The sequence below is a fragment of the Apus apus genome, chromosome Z, assembly GCF_020740795.1.
Source record: "Apus apus isolate bApuApu2 chromosome Z, bApuApu2.pri.cur, whole genome shotgun sequence".
Classification (NCBI taxonomy): domain Eukaryota; kingdom Metazoa; phylum Chordata; class Aves; order Apodiformes; family Apodidae; genus Apus; species Apus apus.
Window position 1 is genome coordinate 73322802 of NC_067312.1, and position 19124 is coordinate 73341925.

Genomic DNA, 19124 nt, shown 5'->3' on the forward strand with positions numbered 1-19124 from the left:
TCGCCTTGGCCCAACAGTCAAGCCTATCCAGATTGCTCTGTAGACCCTCCCAATCCTCAGGCAAATCAACACTTCCACCCAGCTTAGTGTCACCTGCAAACTTACTAAGGGTGCACTCTATCACCTTTTCTAGATGTTTGTATACTGCTGAATACATTAACTAAATTAGATGAATTCACAGTGAAGTGGCAGGTGAAAATGCTGGGCTTTAAGCTGCAAATGCAGAGCAAAAGGAGCGACAATCTGAAATAAATAATTGCTTCAAAATAGAAGAAAATGCTCATCTGCATAAAGGAATAGAACGTAGTATATTGCACAAGGGAATTTTACATGGTCTGTTATGGAAGCACCAGAAAAACCCATTGTGTTTGGAATCATCCATTACTCTTACTCTAGATACCAGTCTTTGATTTCAGTAAAATTGTCTGTGCATAGAAACCTTAGTGTTTGCAAATTGTAAGGTGCTTTAAAAACGTGGGGCTGGAGATTTGTTTTCAGTAATTATTTGAGTTACTTGTTTTTTGACACTGGTGCCACTTACCAATGTTGTTCCATTATTTCTGTTCCTTCCTGGTTTCATTAGGAAATTTTAGTTTGCATTCATACATTGTCATTAAGCCTCTGCACAGAGGATAAAAACCATTACATTCATGTGCTCTGTATTTTTAATTTAGCAATAACAAGTAAATTTTGTGTATTTTTTTTTTAGGTCAGCAGTCTGATTTTGCACGTAGAAGAAGCTCATACGCTCCCAGTAAAGCATTTTACTAATCCATATTGTAACATCTACCTGAACAGTGTCCAGGTAGCAAAAACACACATCAGGGAAGGGCAGAACCCTGTATGGTCAGAAGAATTTGTCTTTGAGTAAGTCTTATCTTCTTGAATTACTAAATTTCACTTGTAAGTTGCATTGAAGACTCTTAATATTGTACTGTTTTGTATATGTTTTTTAAAAATACTGTATGTGTAGCCTTTCAGCCAAAATATTTTTGTTAATATAAGTGTCTCTCGCTGATAATGAGAACTCATGATTGAAATGAGTTTAGAATAAGCTTAAATGCCAGCCAAGTATAGTATTAATTGAGGCTTTCTGTCTTTTCTCCTAGTGATCTTTCATCTGATATTAATAGATTTGAGATAAGTCTTAGTAACAAAACAAAGAAAAGTAAAGATCCAGATATATGTAAGTATTTTTCTGTAAAAGATGATATATATTGCAGCAATGGATACATTGTGTAGTTTTCATTACTCTTGTCAAACATTGTCACAAGATAATTTAGTATATTTTTATGCTAGCAATACTGCTGTGTTTGTATGTTTTGGATGTCTGGTACTGGCTTTCCATTAATGTTTTTGCAATGAGAACCTGCATTTTTTTTAGTAATAAAATGCGCAGTAATCCAGTCCTCTGTATCTAGTGGCTTTCCTAGCTCTGCTCAAGAGTAGTAATTGTGTTATACAATGGCTGTGCTTACCAAGAACTGAGAGGAAAGAGAAGCTGTCAGTGTTAATCTGATCCATAAAGTGCTAAGTTCACATTCTTCTAAGTCTAATAGCATGGAATTCCCTTTCAGATCTTTTGTTACTTGCAGTGAGAAAGAGGAAGGGAGGAAGGGTGCAGTACTTTCATAATTAAAAAAATATATTCTTTTTTTAGATCTTGGTGCTCTCTGTACAAAATTTGCCTTGTTATCTTTCCATTTTATGTCATTGGTCTACTTACCTTGTACACTCTTGGGCTTGAACCTGAAGTTACCTCAGTGTCACTTTGAATGGGAAAGGATGTGTATTTTCTCCTACCTTTTACAGAAATTCCTAAGAAATTTTTTTCCTCCCCAGACTGCTGCTTCTTAACTGTTGTTTTGTTTCTGTTCCAGCAAATTAGTGGCAAGCTGGTAATACAGATCAGCTTTCTAGAAAACAGAGTTTGAAGAACATGGATTCTGAGCTGTTAGGTAGAAAAAGTATTGGGTTTTTTTCTCTTAAGTTTACTTCTCTTCCCACACAATGTGTGGGTTTTTTCTCATGTTCAAGGTATCTTCTTTCCCATTACACTTGTTCTGGAGCAACTTCAGCCCCCTGGCTCTTTGCTGCCTGCAGGGAATGATGCCATCCCGCCCCTTTCAAATTTTTTCCAAGGTTTTTTCACTTCCTTTGTGTTCACAACGGTCTGTTCCAAAACCTATCAGAATATTTGTAATCTATTGCAGTTTTTTCAGTTTGCAAAAAGTGTGATACTGGCCTGTTTCATATGCCTCAGTGGTAATTTCTTGATTTTTTTTTTTTCTTTTCTTTTCTTTGAGATTTGTAGAGAAACCTTGAGCAAAGCAGAAGAATTGCTGGTCATTTTGAAAGCTCTGGCAGAACCTGATTACATTTCTAACCTTTTTCCTCTTCCTCTGGTTAGAAAACTTTCTGCATAGCAGGAGGAAAAATCTAAGTTCCCTCTGACAGAGGAGTTCCAATTCAGTTGTGACCATGTTCTTGCACTGTTCTGTTATTCATTTGGTCTGGAAAACTCATTATCTAGTTAAACAAAGCTCTGGTTAGTAAAGGAATCTTTAAAAGGATAAATCTTAGATGGGGTACTTCAGCAATTTCTTTAAAAGTGTCTTCGTAGTTTCCTCCTCTCTTTCCGTATTAAGGAGGTTGTGTGAGCTTTGGATACATCCAGCTGACAGAAGTGTTGGAATGTTTCCTTACCTAGGTCAGGAGCAGGATTGGTTGAGTTTCTTGGTTGCAGTTAGGTACACTCTTGCAGCATAATCCGGCAGCCCTTCATTTTGAGGTAAAGGTTAGACACTGAGTCAACTGGAATGAACACACATCTCTGCTTACACCCCTGGCCCTGTTAAATATATGAAGTGCAGGGGGGGTAAATGAGCTAAACCAGACCTTATCTAACTTAATGTGTTGCACTGCCTGAATAACCCCTGAACTCTTCAAAAGTAAGAGAACTGGTTCCTTTCCTGAAATTCACAGCCATAGCTGTTAAACGTGGACTGCTCTCGAGCGGCAGTCACGTGAAGCTCATACCTTCCGTCTTCCCAGTTAATTGGTTAATTCAGATTTTCTGCTTGTTTTTTCTGCCATGCAATGCAGATTGAAGGCCCAAAAGCCTGTTATTGGTCTCACTGTTTTATTTCTTTAATCATAAATACCAAAGTTAAAATACCAAAATGATAGTAGCATGAAGGCTGTTTTTGCAGTATTCTAAGACATTTTCTGAGCTTTCAAGTCATCAACTTTGAAGTTTGTCTTTTATGAGTATCCTGTCATTATTCTAGTATTTTTGTTTTTAAAAAGGTCTTTTATGTAGACAGAAATTGCTCTAAACAGTTTAGCATCAATACTTCTAGGTTTTCCTTGTTTCTCTAACTGTAAATTTAATAAGGATTTATTTAAATACATAATGGCTTGAAAAAAAACCCAACAAACAAACCTAGAATATAACAGTAGACTTCATCTGCTGCTACTAGAAACTAGGAGCTCAAGTTATGATTAGACAGTCAAATTAGTAAATCTCTCAGGGCAATTCCTTACAGTGTTGAACTGGAGTGGAAGTTCTGGTTTGGTTTTGCACCATGATAGTTAATTTTATATTAGTTTGGGTTGAAAGAGAAGCATTTTTATAATGGAGGCTGTCACCTCATGTGGGCAAGTCAGTAAATCAAAGTGTGAGCCAGGGTCATTTCTTTTGGGCAGAGCTTTCAGAACTGGTAGCTGTGATGATGTATTTGGCAGAAAAAAAAAAAAATAAAAAATTGCCATGGCAATAAAAAAGTTGCATTTGCCAGTTCAGTGGCACTGGGAAGTAAGCTTACTATGGCAACTCAGGACTTAATTCCCTTCCTCCTGTATTTTCCAGGAAAATTACACTAAGCTTGTCTGTGCAATGTGTGCAGCCAGCACGTTTGTGGGCTTTGGGTAAGAGGGAAAGATTTAGGCTATGAAGCCCAACAAACACTTATAAATGATAGTAAAAACATAGTGCCTGCCACCACAAGAGAACCACAGCAGTGCCACCTCTGAAGAAGTAGGCGAGCACAGAAGCACCCTGTCCTGAACATCTCGCCAGCTTGTACGATCAGCTGTGTCAACATGGCAGTGGCTGGTGTCTGCAAAAGTTGGGATTTAGTGTGTCTGTGTATTGAGCAGTTTTGACCTTCTCAAGATTTTTAATGCCTTTTGTTCTGAACCAGTAATTAGATTTGTAGGGGTTTATTTGATGGTTCAGCTTTGTCTTGAACAGGGTTAAACAAAGACTTAGTAGTAAATTCAGGTTCATTCCCCGTCTGAGGACTGGAAGTAAACTAACCACTTTTCAGCTTTATTCCCTAGTTGTATATACTAACAATCACAATACAATCTTGTCACTAAACATTATCCCTGAAGTCTCATTAGCAAAGAATCATAGAATCATTAAGGTTGGAAGGGACCTTAAAGATAATCTAGTTCCAACCCCCCTGCCATGAGCAGGGAACCCCACCACTAGACCAGGTGGCACAAAATCTCATCCAACCTGGCCTTGAAAACCTCCAGGGATGGAGCATCAACAGCCTCCAGGGCAACCCATTCCAGCTCTTCACCACCCTTATAATGAAGAGTTTCTCCCTAATATCTAACCTAAGTCTCCTCTCTCTGTTTAAAACCATTGCCCCTTGTCCTGTCACTATCTCCTCTGATGAAAAGCCCCATCCCCAGCTTTCCTGCCCCTTTCAAATACTGGAAGGTGCTCTGAGGTCTCCTTGGAGCCTTCTCTTCCCTAGGCTGAACACCCCAACTCTCTCAGCCTGTCTTCATAGCAGAGGTGCTCCAGGCCTTTGATCATCTTGGTGGCCCTTCTCTGGACCCTCTCCAGTAGGTCTATATCTTTCTGAGGTGCCAGAACTGTACACAGTATTCCATGTGGGGTCTCACCAGAGCAGAGTTAGAGAGGCAGAATCCCCTCCCTGGCACTGCTGGCCACACTTCTTTTGATGCAGCCCAGGACACAACTGGCTCCCTGGGCTCCAGCACACACTGGCAAGAAACCATTAAGAAACCTCAGTCTTACATTTTTTTTTGTAATAGTGTTCATCATGTAAAATATTGTGATACTTTTTAGGTCAAGATTGTTGTCCAGAAAGTTCTTACCTATGTCTGGAGAGATTAGCTATTGTTTGTTTTGATGCTTTTCTGTATAGTTGTTTCTCTTCTACAATGTGCTACATGGCAAAGTGTAAGCCTTCTGAATTTTTCAGCTAAAAGCATTCTCTCACTGGAGGTAGCCTACTAATTCAGTAAAACCTACTAAGTGGGAAAAAGTTGCTTTAAAGTAGCTGAATAGAAGTTATAGCAGCAATTACTGCAGTTCCTGTATGGATATTTTTGTTCTGATCCTTTTCTATTTTATTTTTTGTTTTCATATCAGGGCAAGACTATGGTATTTATATTATAGCTATGAAGTGTAATCACAGGGGAAAATTAAAGAAATAATCAGTTTATTGTAGATCCTCTATTTCATCCACCATTCCTCTGAAACACAAGTGCCTTGCATGTATCTCACATGTACAAATAATTTAAGAAGAAAAACACTTTGCTTAGTTGAAGGTACAGAAGCTTTGGTACTGGGGAGAAATATTCTAGTCTAAAGACATAGTCGTGTCCACACTCGTCTTAAGTAGCAGGTGATTGTTTTTCACAACATATGACTGATTTTAATGCATTAGCTTTTATCAGTTTCTCAACTCCAAACAATATGAAACAGGAATGTCCTGATGTGAGCTGTATAAAGATGTTTTTCTGCTCCAGTATCAAATGATCCGCTGCTGTGTATTCCAACACTGGAACCAGGGGAAGTAAGCTGGAACTGTTGGCAATTTCTGTAAGGCAGTGTAGTGTATGGGCTTTGCAGAAACGTGAAAAAAACAGAACTGAGGTTAATCTGAGGAACTTAAAAGCAGATCTCATTGAGAGGTGTGGAAAGAGAGGGTCTTGGCTTGAAAGATCCAGGCTGACAGGCTAAATGTGAAACTTGAACTGTGTACCCCCTTGGAGCATGGTGGGTGTTTCACAGGCACAGTGCTGCCTCTGCAAGTGTCTGGGCCATTTCTGTGCAAAGTAACTCCACTCAGGAGCACTTGTGTCTGCTCCAGAGTGGCCTGTGCTCTGACTGCTGCAGCTTGCTTCAGCTGCAGTCCATGTCATCACTTGGCAATTTCAAAGAGCCAGGACCACTGAAAGGTCAATTAATGATCTGGCTGTTCGTGAGTTTGCTTTCATCATTATAGAGGCAGCAGGCTACTTGGAAACACTTTTTAACAAAATTTGCATTAACTGATAGAGCCTTAACCTCGGAGTTAGTAGAAAAGAAATACACATGGCAGTGTTATTAGTAAAAAGTAGCAAAGTCATGCAGCAGCCTAATAGTGGTATCAGCCCAAGCCTGGAAAGTGGACAATGAATTGTGAACACTTAATCTACTTTTATTTTCTCACTGCCACTGTCAGATAGCACTTTTCTACACTCGAGTGTTACAGAGAAAACAGTGTCGATATCCATGTGGCATTTTTAAATGTGTGTGTACACATTCCTTACTGAATGCTTTATATTTCATCCTCAGTTTACAGGAGTCTCTTAAAGCCCTTGAAGAGAAAATACATAAATGGCAAATTTCTTGATTAGTCATTAATACCCTTTTGCTTAAACAAGATGAAAAGTGATGAAAATAAACCTTTTTTATTCCATAATAGGACTGTTTTGCTGGACATAACTTACTTGACCAATTCTTTTTTCTCCTTAAGTGTTTATGCGTTGCCAATTAAGCCGATTACAGAAAGGACATGCAACAGATGAGTGGTTTCAACTCAGTTCCCATGTACCATTAAAGGGTATTGAGCCAGGATCTTTGCGTGTTCGAGCACGATACTCTATGGAGAAGATCATGCCAGAAGAGGAGTACAGTGAGTTTAAAGAGGTATAAAGTTGCTTAACTTCCCTTGGTTCATCTGTCAAAACTCATTTTGTTCATTGTTCGAGACAGCAGATCTTGGTAACACTGGTTGATATAGTTGAATATCATTTCTAGTGACATAGATAAATCACTACATATCTATGATATCAGTTTTCCTGAAGCCTTTTATGTTACAAGAAACTTCTAAATATTTTAAATTATGTTTTTTCTTTCAGCTTATACTCCAGAAAGAACTTCACGTAGTCTATGCCTTATCACATGTTTGCGGACAGGATAGAACACTGTTGGCTGGCATTTTATTGAAGATTTTTCTTCATGAAAAGCTTGAGTCCTTGTTATTACGAACACTAAATGACAGGGAGATAAGCATGGAAGGTACTGCAAAAATTATACTGAAGTTTAGTGGAATTCTGGGCAGGTGGGGTGGGAAGGGTTTCGGCACCTTCCTTTTATTCTTCTCATTTGGTTACAACAGCACACTTTTCCTCTGCTTTTTTGTTGTCTCCTTTTCTCAACTTTTGTCTTTGCTGTCTGTTTTTTCTTCAGATGAAGCTACTACTTTGTTTCGTGCCACCACTTTAGCAAGTACACTTATGGAGCAATATATGAAAGCCACAGCAACGACTTTTGTTCACCATGCACTGAAAGACTCTATATTGAAGATAATGGAGAGCAAGCAGTCCTGTGAGGTGATACCTTGAACTATGTTTTTTAACATTTTAGTGTGTTGAAACAGTTATCTACTGGTTGCTATGTTTTGTGTTTCATTAAATATTAGCTTCAGTTACATTTATTAATCTCAAAAAAAAAGTTTACATGAGAAATAATGGAACTGAATTCATTACAAGATTCCCCCCCCAATTTTTTTGCTTTGAACAATACTCATAACTTACAAAGTTTTTTAATTAAAATTTCTACACCTATGTATTCTTTAGGAATTGTACACTGTTCTGTAGCAGTTACTGCATGTCCTAACTTAAGTAACTTCTAGTAAGTTCAAGATATTGTAAAAGTCAATGTCTGAACTTTAATTTCAGCTTCCTGATAACTAAATGATTACTACTGATCCTGAGGCTGTTTTTAAAATGACCCTCCTAACTTCTGTGTTTCACTTCAACTTAATTGTGTAAAGGATTTGAGTCCTCAGAAATTTGGACTGAGAGAGACAAAAAGGTCATGTAGATGGATAATAGTGTATATCTGAGCTGTTAAAGCCTAGTGTATTAGAACTGAAAACCATTGCTTCTCATTTCCTAACTAGTCATTGAAACAGACTTGTGAATTCTGTAGAAGACTTCTACAGCAGCAGAATTTTAACTTACTTTGAAGCAATATTCAATGTTTTGTGTCTCAAACTATGTATGTAGTTCTAGGTAGCAGAAGAAACATTTTTTTTTTCTTTCTGTTTTAGTTAAATCCTTCAAAGTTAGAAAAAAATGAAGATGTAAACACTAATCTGGCACATCTACTCAGTATACTTTCAGAATTGGTGGAAAAAATATTCATGGCTGCAGAGATACTGCCTCCGTAAGTCTGCACTTTTCTGTTCAGATTTGAAAATTCCTGTTTGTGTGAATTACATTGCACCTTAAAATTATGTCCTTAACTGGTTCATCTTCTGCTAATCAGTTACATGACTCATTAGTCTTTAGGGTAGCTGTATGCATACAGAGGAATATAGGTGGGGGGGAAAAATACCACTTTCATGAATTAATAGTTCTTTTTGCAAAAGTCTCTGTTTAGGACACATGCTTTTATTAGGAGAATCTCCATACCCAAGAGTCAGAGAAAGTTGAATGATAAAAATCATCAGTCTCAGATTTGCATAAAAAGGTAGAAGACAGTAGTAACTGGCAGACAATTAAGTGTATTTAGGTTTATTACAAATTCTTTCCAGTCTTTGTCCTCTGAGAAAGAGATGGAGTTAATGACAGCATATGAAAATTATAAACAGGTAGTAGTAGAGTGATAAGGTGCTATAATTGCTTCTGTCTGCTAGGGAAATGCAGATTATATTTTTTTTTCCTTTTTTTTCTTACTGCTAAAATTACTTGCGTTCACAGTTTAGATTTGGAGCGTCTAGTAAAAAGTGCATAGCACTAAGAGTGTTCTTTCACTGTGTCCTTAGCTTTTAAAGTAAAAATCCTCAGTTTTTAGATGGCAGAGTAGCACAGAAGTGCTTCTTCTGTGCATTGCTGGCAAGGGTAGCATTGTAAGTTGCACTTCTTTTTAGTATATGATGCAGCTCTCAACATTTTCTGAAATGCACCACCATTTTATTGCTACAGAGGACTATTGCTGTGATTGCTTAACTTTAAAACCCCTAATCCTCACTTACAGAATTAACACTTGTTTTTTAGTTAAGAATAGAAAAATTAAAAAAAAAAAACTCAACACATCAGCATGGTCTTTTTAAAAATGAAATACTGCTTAAGAAACAGGAGATAGGCAGTTGTAAAACACATAATGCACATTTGGAAAATGACTGAAGTACAAATATAATTGTGTATTAATTAAGGTGTTCCTAGTAATTTATGATCTTACTTTTTTATATACACTTATAAATTTAGAAAATTACTTGTAATATTTTTAAACTTATAAACTAACTCTTAGAGGTAATTTAAAGCTTATGTCTAAATTATAAATGTAGAATTGATAACAGTTTTGAATCAAGTAGGAGGTTGTTCTAGATCCTTTCTGACCAGTTTCAGCAGTTTAATAGAACAAGTAATTAACTGTTGTTTTTGCAGAACATTGAGGTATATTTACGGGTGCCTACAGAAGTCTGTTCAAAACAAGTGGCCGGCTAATACCACCATGAGAACCAGAGTGGTTAGGTGGGTTGTCACTTCATTCTGAAAATAATCTGTTCAAGTCTTGTTAAATGCATACTTCAGAGTACTTATCTATGCTTCTTTCAGTGACTAAGCTGTATAGTACTTCATAGAACTATAGAATGGTTTGGGTTGGAAGGGACCTTAAAGATCACCTAGTTCCAACTGCCCTGCATGGGCAGGGACACCTCCCACTAGATCAGGTTGCTCAAGGCCCCATCCAGCCTGGCCTTGAAGACCTCCAGGGACAGGGCAGCCACAGCCTCCCTGGGCGATCTGTGCCAGTATCTCACCACCCTCACAGGGAAGAACTTTTTCACTTTTTCCTAATGTCCAAACTAAATCTTCCCCTCTTTAAGTTTCAAACCACTGCCCCCTGTCCTCTCACTCTGCACCTGTGTAAAAAGCCCTACCCCAGCTTTCTTGTAGGCCCCCTTCAGATATTGGAGAGTTGCTGTAAGGTCACCACAGAGCCTCCTCTTCTTTAGGCTGAACAATCCCAACTTCCTCAGCCTGTCTTCATAGCAGAGGTGCTGCAGCTATCTGATCATCTTCATCCCAGTAACGATTATGAGCTTGCTAGATTCTTAGTAATGTTCTTAGAGCCTTGTCAGAATAAGATGATGTAGTGTAGAGGTCAGTATAGCTTTATCTAATAGTTTTAACTTTGAATTTACTTGCAGTTTGTCAAATTCTGCAAACCAATCTAAAATAGACATTTCCTTTCTCATGCTGAGAAAGAAGAACTTCTTTCAAAGCAATAGTTAACCTTTATAATAAGTGTAGAGAGCAGTGGCCTCTGAAGATCACATTCCTGTCATATGGCTTCTGGGAAGACTCCTTACCAAGTGACTCTTAGGCAGTATGCATTAATTGCTGGAGAAATCTTACATGGTTGAAGATCCATGTCCTATAAAATGCAGACCCAACAGAGTTAAGGAATCCAGTACCTTCTCATAAAGACAATTGGACTGATAGATTTTTGCTAAAATACTCTCTGTCTTGGAAGGTTTCTGTGCACTGGTGTTGATCTGCTGGTTCTGATCACCCTGAATCAACTCCGTGTTAGTTTCCAAAAACAAGTAATTCTGTGCTGTCCCAGTTTTATTTCTGTACTGTGGCCCAACTGTGTTGAAACATTCCAGATCTCCTCTAAAAGTGAAAGTGTTGCAGGAGGTTACTGAACCTGACTCCTCTGAACTAGCACCAGCCACTAGCACTGCAGCCTTCAGTGAGGTAGCTTCCCTGAGACTCACAAGGTGCTTCCATTTCACTCTGGACAAACAGCCCATCCAGATCTTAATTTAAGCAGGTTGACCAGGGTAAGAAGCACCAGATCTTGCAAATTGGCAAGGTCCATCCTAGATTCGTACTTTATTGGCCTTCAACTTTGGATACTTTAAAATTGGAATTGGAGTATATCCCATGACTACTTCCTTGTAGCTTTAAAATCACACAACAGGAAAAAAAAAACAAAAAAACAACTTCACATACAGCCAAAACCAGGTGTCTTACCTGCCCATAATTTGTGTTTCTTGGACTAGAAAGAAGCATCTACACCAGTATATATTAGGTATATATTGGACATACAGAAAGTGCATTAATCTCACTACTGTGTGTGTCACTTTGAAGTGATATGGACATCACTATCACCGTGTACTTCTCAACATGGAGTCAGGCCTTTTTACTGCTGTAGTGAAAACCAGTCTGCTGGTGATGTGCAAACACTCTGAACAGATTTAAAGATTACTTGGATTGCTTTAGCTTGTCTGTATGTCACTTCATTATATAGCAAATATCTGGAATTGAGGTTATCCTGAGGTGGATGGTTTTTTACTTCTGCTCTTAACAGATTTTCCTCATGCTACCGAAGGGTGTCCTAGATTTCTTTTGAACAAGTTCCCAGTTCTGCAGTAAAAACAGTGCTTTTTCCCCAGCTTTCTAGATTGCAGCAATTACTTGGGGAAGGAAAGAAGAAGATCCTGCTACTTTATTCTTCTACCATAGCATACAGTTGTCAGGATGTTGAAGTCATAGCATGATACCCTTAGTTTGTTAATGTGTTCACAGAGTGCAGGCTGGTAGTTTGACATCTGTCTCAAAAAGGTTCCATCCTTACTTGAATCATTGAAGACCACACTCATTGTCTAAATTTATTGAATTTAACATAATTTTCTTCCCATTTCAGTGGCTTTGTTTTTCTTCGACTGATTTGTCCTGCTATCCTGAACCCAAGGATGTTTAATATCATCTCAGGTGACTATATTCTTCAGATTGAATTCAAGCTTTATACAGTAGTAGGCATAAAAATATTGTAGTGTCTTCTGTAGCAAAAGATGAAGTTTTTTTGAGTGTTGTCCGTGTCACTTGACTGACTTCTCCATAAGGCAGCCAATGTGTGCTTTTCACCCTGAACGGTTAGATTCTGGTGATCCCCAATGTAATTTTGAAGTCCAGAAAAACATGCATTGTGGTATTTAATAATACAGTTTTACAGTAAAGTCTAGCAATGTGGAATATATCCTAGGAGTTTGGAAAATTTAAGCATGTGATCTTCAGATATCACTTTGAATACAAAGCAATGCCAAAGTTAATGGTACTTCTTAAATTAACAAGATTTATACAGCTGAAAATTGTGTCTGCAGAGCTTGGAATACATTTATGCACCTAGCAGACTAGGCTTGAATAACTTGTTTGAACATCCTGATTAGGTAGCTTCCAGCCACTGGAGAAGTCTTCACTTTGACTCATCGAGTATAGTTGGCCTCAAATATGGAATCTTAAAGATGGGAATGAGAGGGGTGGCATTTAGAAAGGCTGCTTTGTGTAGACTTGAGATTATAATCTTGGTTGATTTAAAGGCCTTATATAGAAGACCTCCCGTGGGCTCGCCTGAGTGAATGTTCTCACCACATAAAGTCTTACCCTGTATTTGATGCTCTCTTGGTAGAGTGCATCTACAGTAGTTAACTGAAACAAGGACAGGGAATGTTCCTGTTGGAAAAGACAGGATTGCAGAACTGCTGTAGGCATCTGTGGCACAGAACTGGCCAGTATCAAGTAGCATCTTCCCAAACAGCTCAGGGGGGCAGTGGGGATGGTGGCACACATCAGGGACTGTCATGCTGTTAGTGTGGGGCTTTCCCATTGTCAAGCTTTAATGGTGAGGACAGGGATTATCCCATGGCCATCGCCTTAAGCATCTAGAAATTTTTAACTTAAATTCTGTGAGAAGTAAAATCATAAGCTACTAAAAACTCTGTTACTAAAGTTAAAAAATGGGGACATCTGAGTTGCTTAGCTTTAAAAGTTTGTATATGTTACACTTCATCTTTGTTTTATGTTTGTTTGTTTGTTTTCTTGGCAAAGATCACCCCCAGCTATAGGACATCTAGTTTATATCCACCATTTATCTTCCTCCTTCCCTCTCTAGCAGTTTATTTTTTTACCAGTGAAGTGCTGATTTGGAAATAGAAGGAAGTCAGAAATCTGATTCAGAAAAAATTTTTTTTTTCTTTATTCATAGAGAGATCTTAGGACAATGTAGTGTGTTTCCTATCATCTCTCTTTAAGCTACACTAAATGAGAAGGGCTGTGTTGGAGAGCAAGTTCCTCTCTTCTAATGGTTTCTATAGATGCTTTGGAGAAGGCATTTGAGAAACATACCCTGATACACAGTGATCCTTCCTTTAGGTTTGTATTATCCTCAGGTAATTTTCAAGTTAGGTGCCTTCTGACTTGGGTCACACTGTGTCTGCAGGTGTGAAAAGTTAGGTACAAATTTGACCAATGCTTTGCAAGCTTGATTACCAGTGTTGAAATCCTGCTTGTGTACATGCAGCTTTTGACTAGTGCTGAACTAAACTTAGAGATGCCATGCAGGGCTTCTACAGCTGTTGAAAAAAAGAGGGTGAGGCAGTCCCCTGGCAGAAAAGCTTCCAACAGACCTACTTTCCAAACAGGGGAAGAAGTATTCCAAAGGGTGGGTGTATAGGTATCAGCTGCGATCCTATCGCCTTGACAACTGTCATTGAAGAAAATATCCTTGTTTCAAAAGTTACATCCTTTGTTCTAAGCAGTGTTTGAGGTTTTTTTAAGGTAATTCCCTTCTTCAGTTCAGTTCTAACATGACATTTCGGATTCCAAGGCTAGTAAATGTTTTCCAGCATTGCTGTTTCAAAGGTTTACATTGCACCAAGCACAAGATGTGGTGAACAACTGACATTAGTTGCATAGCTCCATCCCTGCAAGAAAAACTTACTTTTCAGTGGATTTTGGGGGGGAAGGGGAAGGGAGGAAAAAAAAGATGGAGGTAGACAATGAAAAGCATGTAGCATTCTTGAGAAGAATTTCAGAGGACGTATAATTACCATATCAATTTTGGAACACTTCAAGCCTGGATTTCAGCCAGGCCATTTACTGTAACTGGAGGGAAAAATAATTTTGTAAGACATTAGTGGGTAATATCAGTTCTTGGAAAATGAAGTTTTAACTGATGAAGTGGTTAATATAAAATGCTAAGTGTGACATTAAGTACAGCAAGTGACTGTAATTTTGTGGAAGTACAAGTCATGACTGCACGTAACTTTTACTCTGGTTTCCTGATGCCAGTACCTTGAACTGTAATTTGTGTAACTTGTCAGAGCCCACTGATGTGGGTATACACAAATAAGGAAAACAGAAAACTTCTTTTTTTTTTTTAAATTCTAAAGGTAATTTTTTATTTTAACAATGAATAATTCTCCTTTCAGCAGAACTGTTTCATATTTGTGAAAATGGTTCTTACTTCACCTGACTTCCTAACACCGTGTTACTTTGCATGCTCGTTCTGTATGCAGCTATTACAGAGAATCAGAATGTTCATATTAATACATTTTTGTGCACATTACTAAAAGAACACAAGTTTTACCTCACCAACTGACGTCTTCCACTTGCAGTTTTGTTGAAATACTAAAAATATTTTATTCCATTAAAAATCATGAGTTGGAGAAGAGTTTTAATTTCATGTGACTTTTGTTAAGTTTTAAATGAATGGTCAGTAACTCTACTTTGTGTTCCTGTCAGATTCCCCTTCCCCCACTGCTGCAAGAACGCTGACGCTGGTCGCCAAGTCTGTGCAGAATTTAGCAAATCTGGTTGAATTTGGAGCTAAGGTGAATATAATTTACACAGAGAACAGCCTAGAACTATGTTTCTGTACATATCAATGTTCCTGTGTAATACATGTGAAAATCTGTTGCTGTTTTCTTGTGCAAAGCCTGACACATTGTCTTCTTGTCACAGAATCAGAGAGTAGTCAGGGTTGAAAGAGACCTCTGGAGATCATCCAGTCCAAGCCCCCTGCCACAGCAGGATCCCCTAGAGTAGATTATTCATGAGCATGTTCAAGCAGGTTTTGAATGTCTCCAGGGATGGAGACTCCACAGCCTCCCTGGGCAGCCTGTCCCAGGGCTCTGGTACCCTCAGAGTAAAGTTGTTTTTTCTCATATTTAGGTTCAGCCTCCTGTGTTAAAGCCTCTTTTTCTGTCACTGGACACCACTGAGAAGAGTCTGACCCCATCCTCCTGACACCCCTCCTTTAGATATTTCTAAGCACTGATGGGATTCCCCCTCAGCTGCCTTCTCTCTAAGCCCCAGCTCTCTCTCAGGCTTTCCCCATAAGGTAGATGCTTCAGCCCCTTAATCATACTGGCCCTCAGCAGCAAGGATGCCCCATTACTGCAGTTTTTCCTTTCCTCTTTATTTAGAGCTAAACAGGGTTTTGATCTGGAGACAAGCAGCAGGATAAGGTCTGGCTAAAGGGGGAAGAGGAGCCCCAGTACTTTGAGGGGAAGTGAACTGTAAACTCTGTATTAAAACTGGGCGCATCTTGTGGAGATTTTGAGTCTGGTAGTAGGAACACCAGCAGTGGTCTGTTAAAATAGTTGGTGAACAAGTGACCATACCAGGTGGTACTGCAGAGTGTGATGCAGCCCTATAGTGACTCTGGGAGAACACAGATAAACTCAGCAGGCATTTGTCCCAAAGACAAAAGTGGAGCATTCAGTTTTCTGTTTTCAGGGGAAAAAGCAGCAGTCCTACTTCAGTATTTCCTGCATTAGAGGAAAGAAGTGTGAGACTAAGGCAAGCAGCCATCCCACCACAAAAAAAAAGTGTTGGTTTGTGTTTATGTATGCATACACACACACCATCTCAGTGTAGATTATCCAATTCTGAAACAAATCAGGAACTGCCAACCTCTGACTCTTCCCCCTCCCATAGAGCACTTCAAAGCACCCCTTCTATCTGTACTCACTTCCATAATGATAGATATTGCTAATGTTGTAAATTAAGTGTACATACCTCACAGAAAAGCCCCAGCTTTCAGTAGTTTGTCTTGTAATACAGAGAATGCCAACTGGTCTGTCTCAGTTGCCTGGCTGAAACTTGGATGAAAAATACATCTATTGACTTCAGGATAATGGCAGTGACTTCTGGCTGGCATTAGAAATTTATTTCTCTGACATACGTAACTTGGAATGTGTTAATGAAAGAACAATGCAGAGGGCAGATTCCTGATCATACCTCTGAAATTACAGCATTTGCTCACTGCAGCTGGGTGTCAAGAGAGAAATCTTAATGCAAAGTCACAAAAGTATGTATATATAAGAACATTTCCGAATATAAGAAAATACCAAGCTCTGTAGTCTTGAGTGGCTGCACACCAGACATTAGAAAGACTATTCAAAAGAATAGTCACTCTGGATGACATACTTGTTTTGCTATGTCTTTTGTCTGACTGCAGTATGTTCACATCAGGCATGACAATTACCTTGATAGTACTTTGTTCTAATAAATACTTTTAAAAATTACTAGGAGCCATACATGGAAGGGGTAAATCCATTCATCAAGAGCAACAAGCATCGCATGATCATGTTCTTGGATGAACTTGGGGTAAGTGATTAAACAGATGTCTTCTGGAAGTTACATAGCAGCATATTTTAAAAAACAAGATTAAAAAACAATGTCCCCAGCTTCCTGAACAGATATCTTAAAAGTGGCCTAGGACATATCAGAATATTTGTATAAGATATAAAATAGGAGTGTGGCATTCAGGTATGTTGCCATATGTCACTTGCCTATTATCATCTGTCGATTTGTGCTAAATGACAGATTTTGTAGGAGGTTTCTGAACACTGCTGGTTTGAAAACAATTGTTGGATTAATCTGTGGTTTTAATTACCACATTATAGTTTTATGACCAGTGTAATGTGTTACTTGATAGCTCCAGCATTTCTTCTTCTCTTGCTAGATGGAAAAAAAGCATTCCCCTTAATTGAGGGGAAGGTGATGAGTAATGGCTTTCTGGTTAGTTCAGTCATAGAACAATACCAGATCTATTAGTAAGAATCCTAGGAGGAGCACATACAGAGCTATGCTCATAAAACACTTGTGGAGAGGAAATAATTCATCATAAAGATGGACTGGAGGCTTAGCTGGGCAGACTAACACTTGACTTGCTTGAGGTATAAAACACTTGTGTTGGCAGAGCTGTAACTGATCTTCCTGTGTGCCTGGTTAGTCGGCATCCTAAATCTGCTCTTTTCTGTTGAAGAATGTTCCTGAGCTTCCAGACGCTACGGAGCACTCTAGAACTGACCTGTCCCGGGATCTGGCGGCGCTGCACGAGATCTGTGTGGCACACTCAGATGAGCTCCGGACGCTCAGTAATGAGCGAGGGGTGATGCAGGTGAGCAGTGGGTTAACAGACAAGCCACAGGTACAGACACAGGTGTGTCCTGAGTTGCTCCCCAATACCAGCTGCTTTTGTAGTATTTCTGGCTAGCAGTGTGGTGGGGAATCATTTTCACATCAGTGCCTTTCATCAGGAGGCTGTCAGATGTAGAGGAAAATACTTAGTCCGTAGCTTTGTTTCTTCATGCAACAAAATCAAAGAGGTTTTTGTAGAGCTTCCAGAGGAAGTTTTAGTTCCTAGAGGAAGCCTAAACCCAAAAAATTAGTCTTCTGCCAGGCTGCCTGGGTCATCTTTTAGGATCCTGTTTTTTTTTCATTCAAGAAATATACTTTCGTCAGCTTACTGTGCATACCTCATATCTGCTTCCTAGTTTGCCAGTACATTAGTGAACAAACACAGCAGGCTCTAGTAGCACACCCCAGTGGTGTGTCGGCAGCACACACGGGCAGCCTCCCTGTTAAACCACAAAGGAGCAACAGCATCCATGGGTGCAGCGGCAAAGGTCATCACAAGGTTTTAGACTTCCCTTTTGAAAGTAATCTTACTGACTAGGGCATCAGTTGTTTCCTTTTTTTTTTTTAAATACATTTCAAACTCCCTCACAGCAGGTCTTGACAGGCTAATGTTGAAAGTGCTTCTCAAGCAAGACTATTGTGTTTCCAGTGGCTAATGTATGGTTTTACTGACTCTCTCTACAGCATGTTCTTAAGAAACTTTTGGCTATTACTGAACTGCTTCAACAAAAACAAAACCAGTATTCAGTGTCTAACAACATCAGGTAGCAGCCCTCTACCTGAATTCTGCATGGATCCAGCATGCCCAACATGGCGACTCACACCAGTATCACTTTCTTCTTGCTCTTGCCAAAAATAGCACACCCTGTCACATTCCCAGCGGTGTGTGAACTATGCAAAAAGAAAACAAAGATCCTGTTGGTGAATGATTGTACCAGCAGCTTTTTAAGCTATCTGTGCAGAACATTTGCACTTTTTTTCCACTTGGAAACAGTTTTCACAACCTCTGAGCCTTGGTGTACAGTTCACCTTCTGCAAAGAAAATGCTGTGACTGTCTTGAACTCTGAAAAATTTTCAGCACCTCTGATTGCCAAAGTTTTGCTGTCTCGCTGGAAAAGAATTATCAACTGACACAAAAAGAAATGTCTTGTTCTGACAGCCACATATAACTGGATAACATTTCTTACTGTAATTTCTGACTGGTTACAATAATTATGACTTCTGACTGTTTCAACCATTTTAACTTGTATTTACAGTTTCCAGAATTTGATGTTATGGTAGAAACAATCTTTACACTTTTTTTATACCATGCTGTTTCTCTTGCTGGAATCATGTTGAAAGAGAATATGCAGAATGCGTCTTGTCAGCTTTATTTTTTGATGTGCCACTGATTCAGTCTGAATAGTTCTTCCATCAAGAACTGTATATCCAGATAAATCACAATGCTTTTGTAAAATGTTTACAACAGTAAATAATTTGAATTCAGTAAATTTATTGATCATTGTATCAGACATGCATGCATTCATTAAACCATTTTATAAAATATGTATTGGTTGGTCTTTTGTGTACTGTAAGTCTAGCA

The 19124-nt window shown here is 38.8% G+C and overlaps 1 protein-coding gene across 1 annotated transcript in view; it reads left to right on the forward strand.

Annotated features, from left to right (window-relative positions):
* The window catches only part of RASA1 (RAS p21 protein activator 1), a 60607-nt gene extending 41522 nt beyond the window's left edge, over positions 1 to 19085 (forward strand). The window contains exons 14-25 of the mRNA XM_051642377.1: positions 710 to 867; positions 1110 to 1186; positions 6789 to 6961; positions 7174 to 7333; positions 7505 to 7647; positions 8370 to 8485; positions 9709 to 9795; positions 11981 to 12048; positions 14857 to 14945; positions 16648 to 16725; positions 17387 to 17521; positions 18226 to 19085. Of these exons, the coding sequence (XP_051498337.1) occupies positions 710 to 867; positions 1110 to 1186; positions 6789 to 6961; positions 7174 to 7333; positions 7505 to 7647; positions 8370 to 8485; positions 9709 to 9795; positions 11981 to 12048; positions 14857 to 14945; positions 16648 to 16725; positions 17387 to 17521; positions 18226 to 18309 (1368 nt within the window). The 3' untranslated portion in view covers positions 18310 to 19085. The remainder of the gene's footprint in view (positions 1 to 709; positions 868 to 1109; positions 1187 to 6788; positions 6962 to 7173; positions 7334 to 7504; positions 7648 to 8369; positions 8486 to 9708; positions 9796 to 11980; positions 12049 to 14856; positions 14946 to 16647; positions 16726 to 17386; positions 17522 to 18225) is intronic.
* The last annotated feature ends 39 nt before the right edge of the window (positions 19086 to 19124 follow it).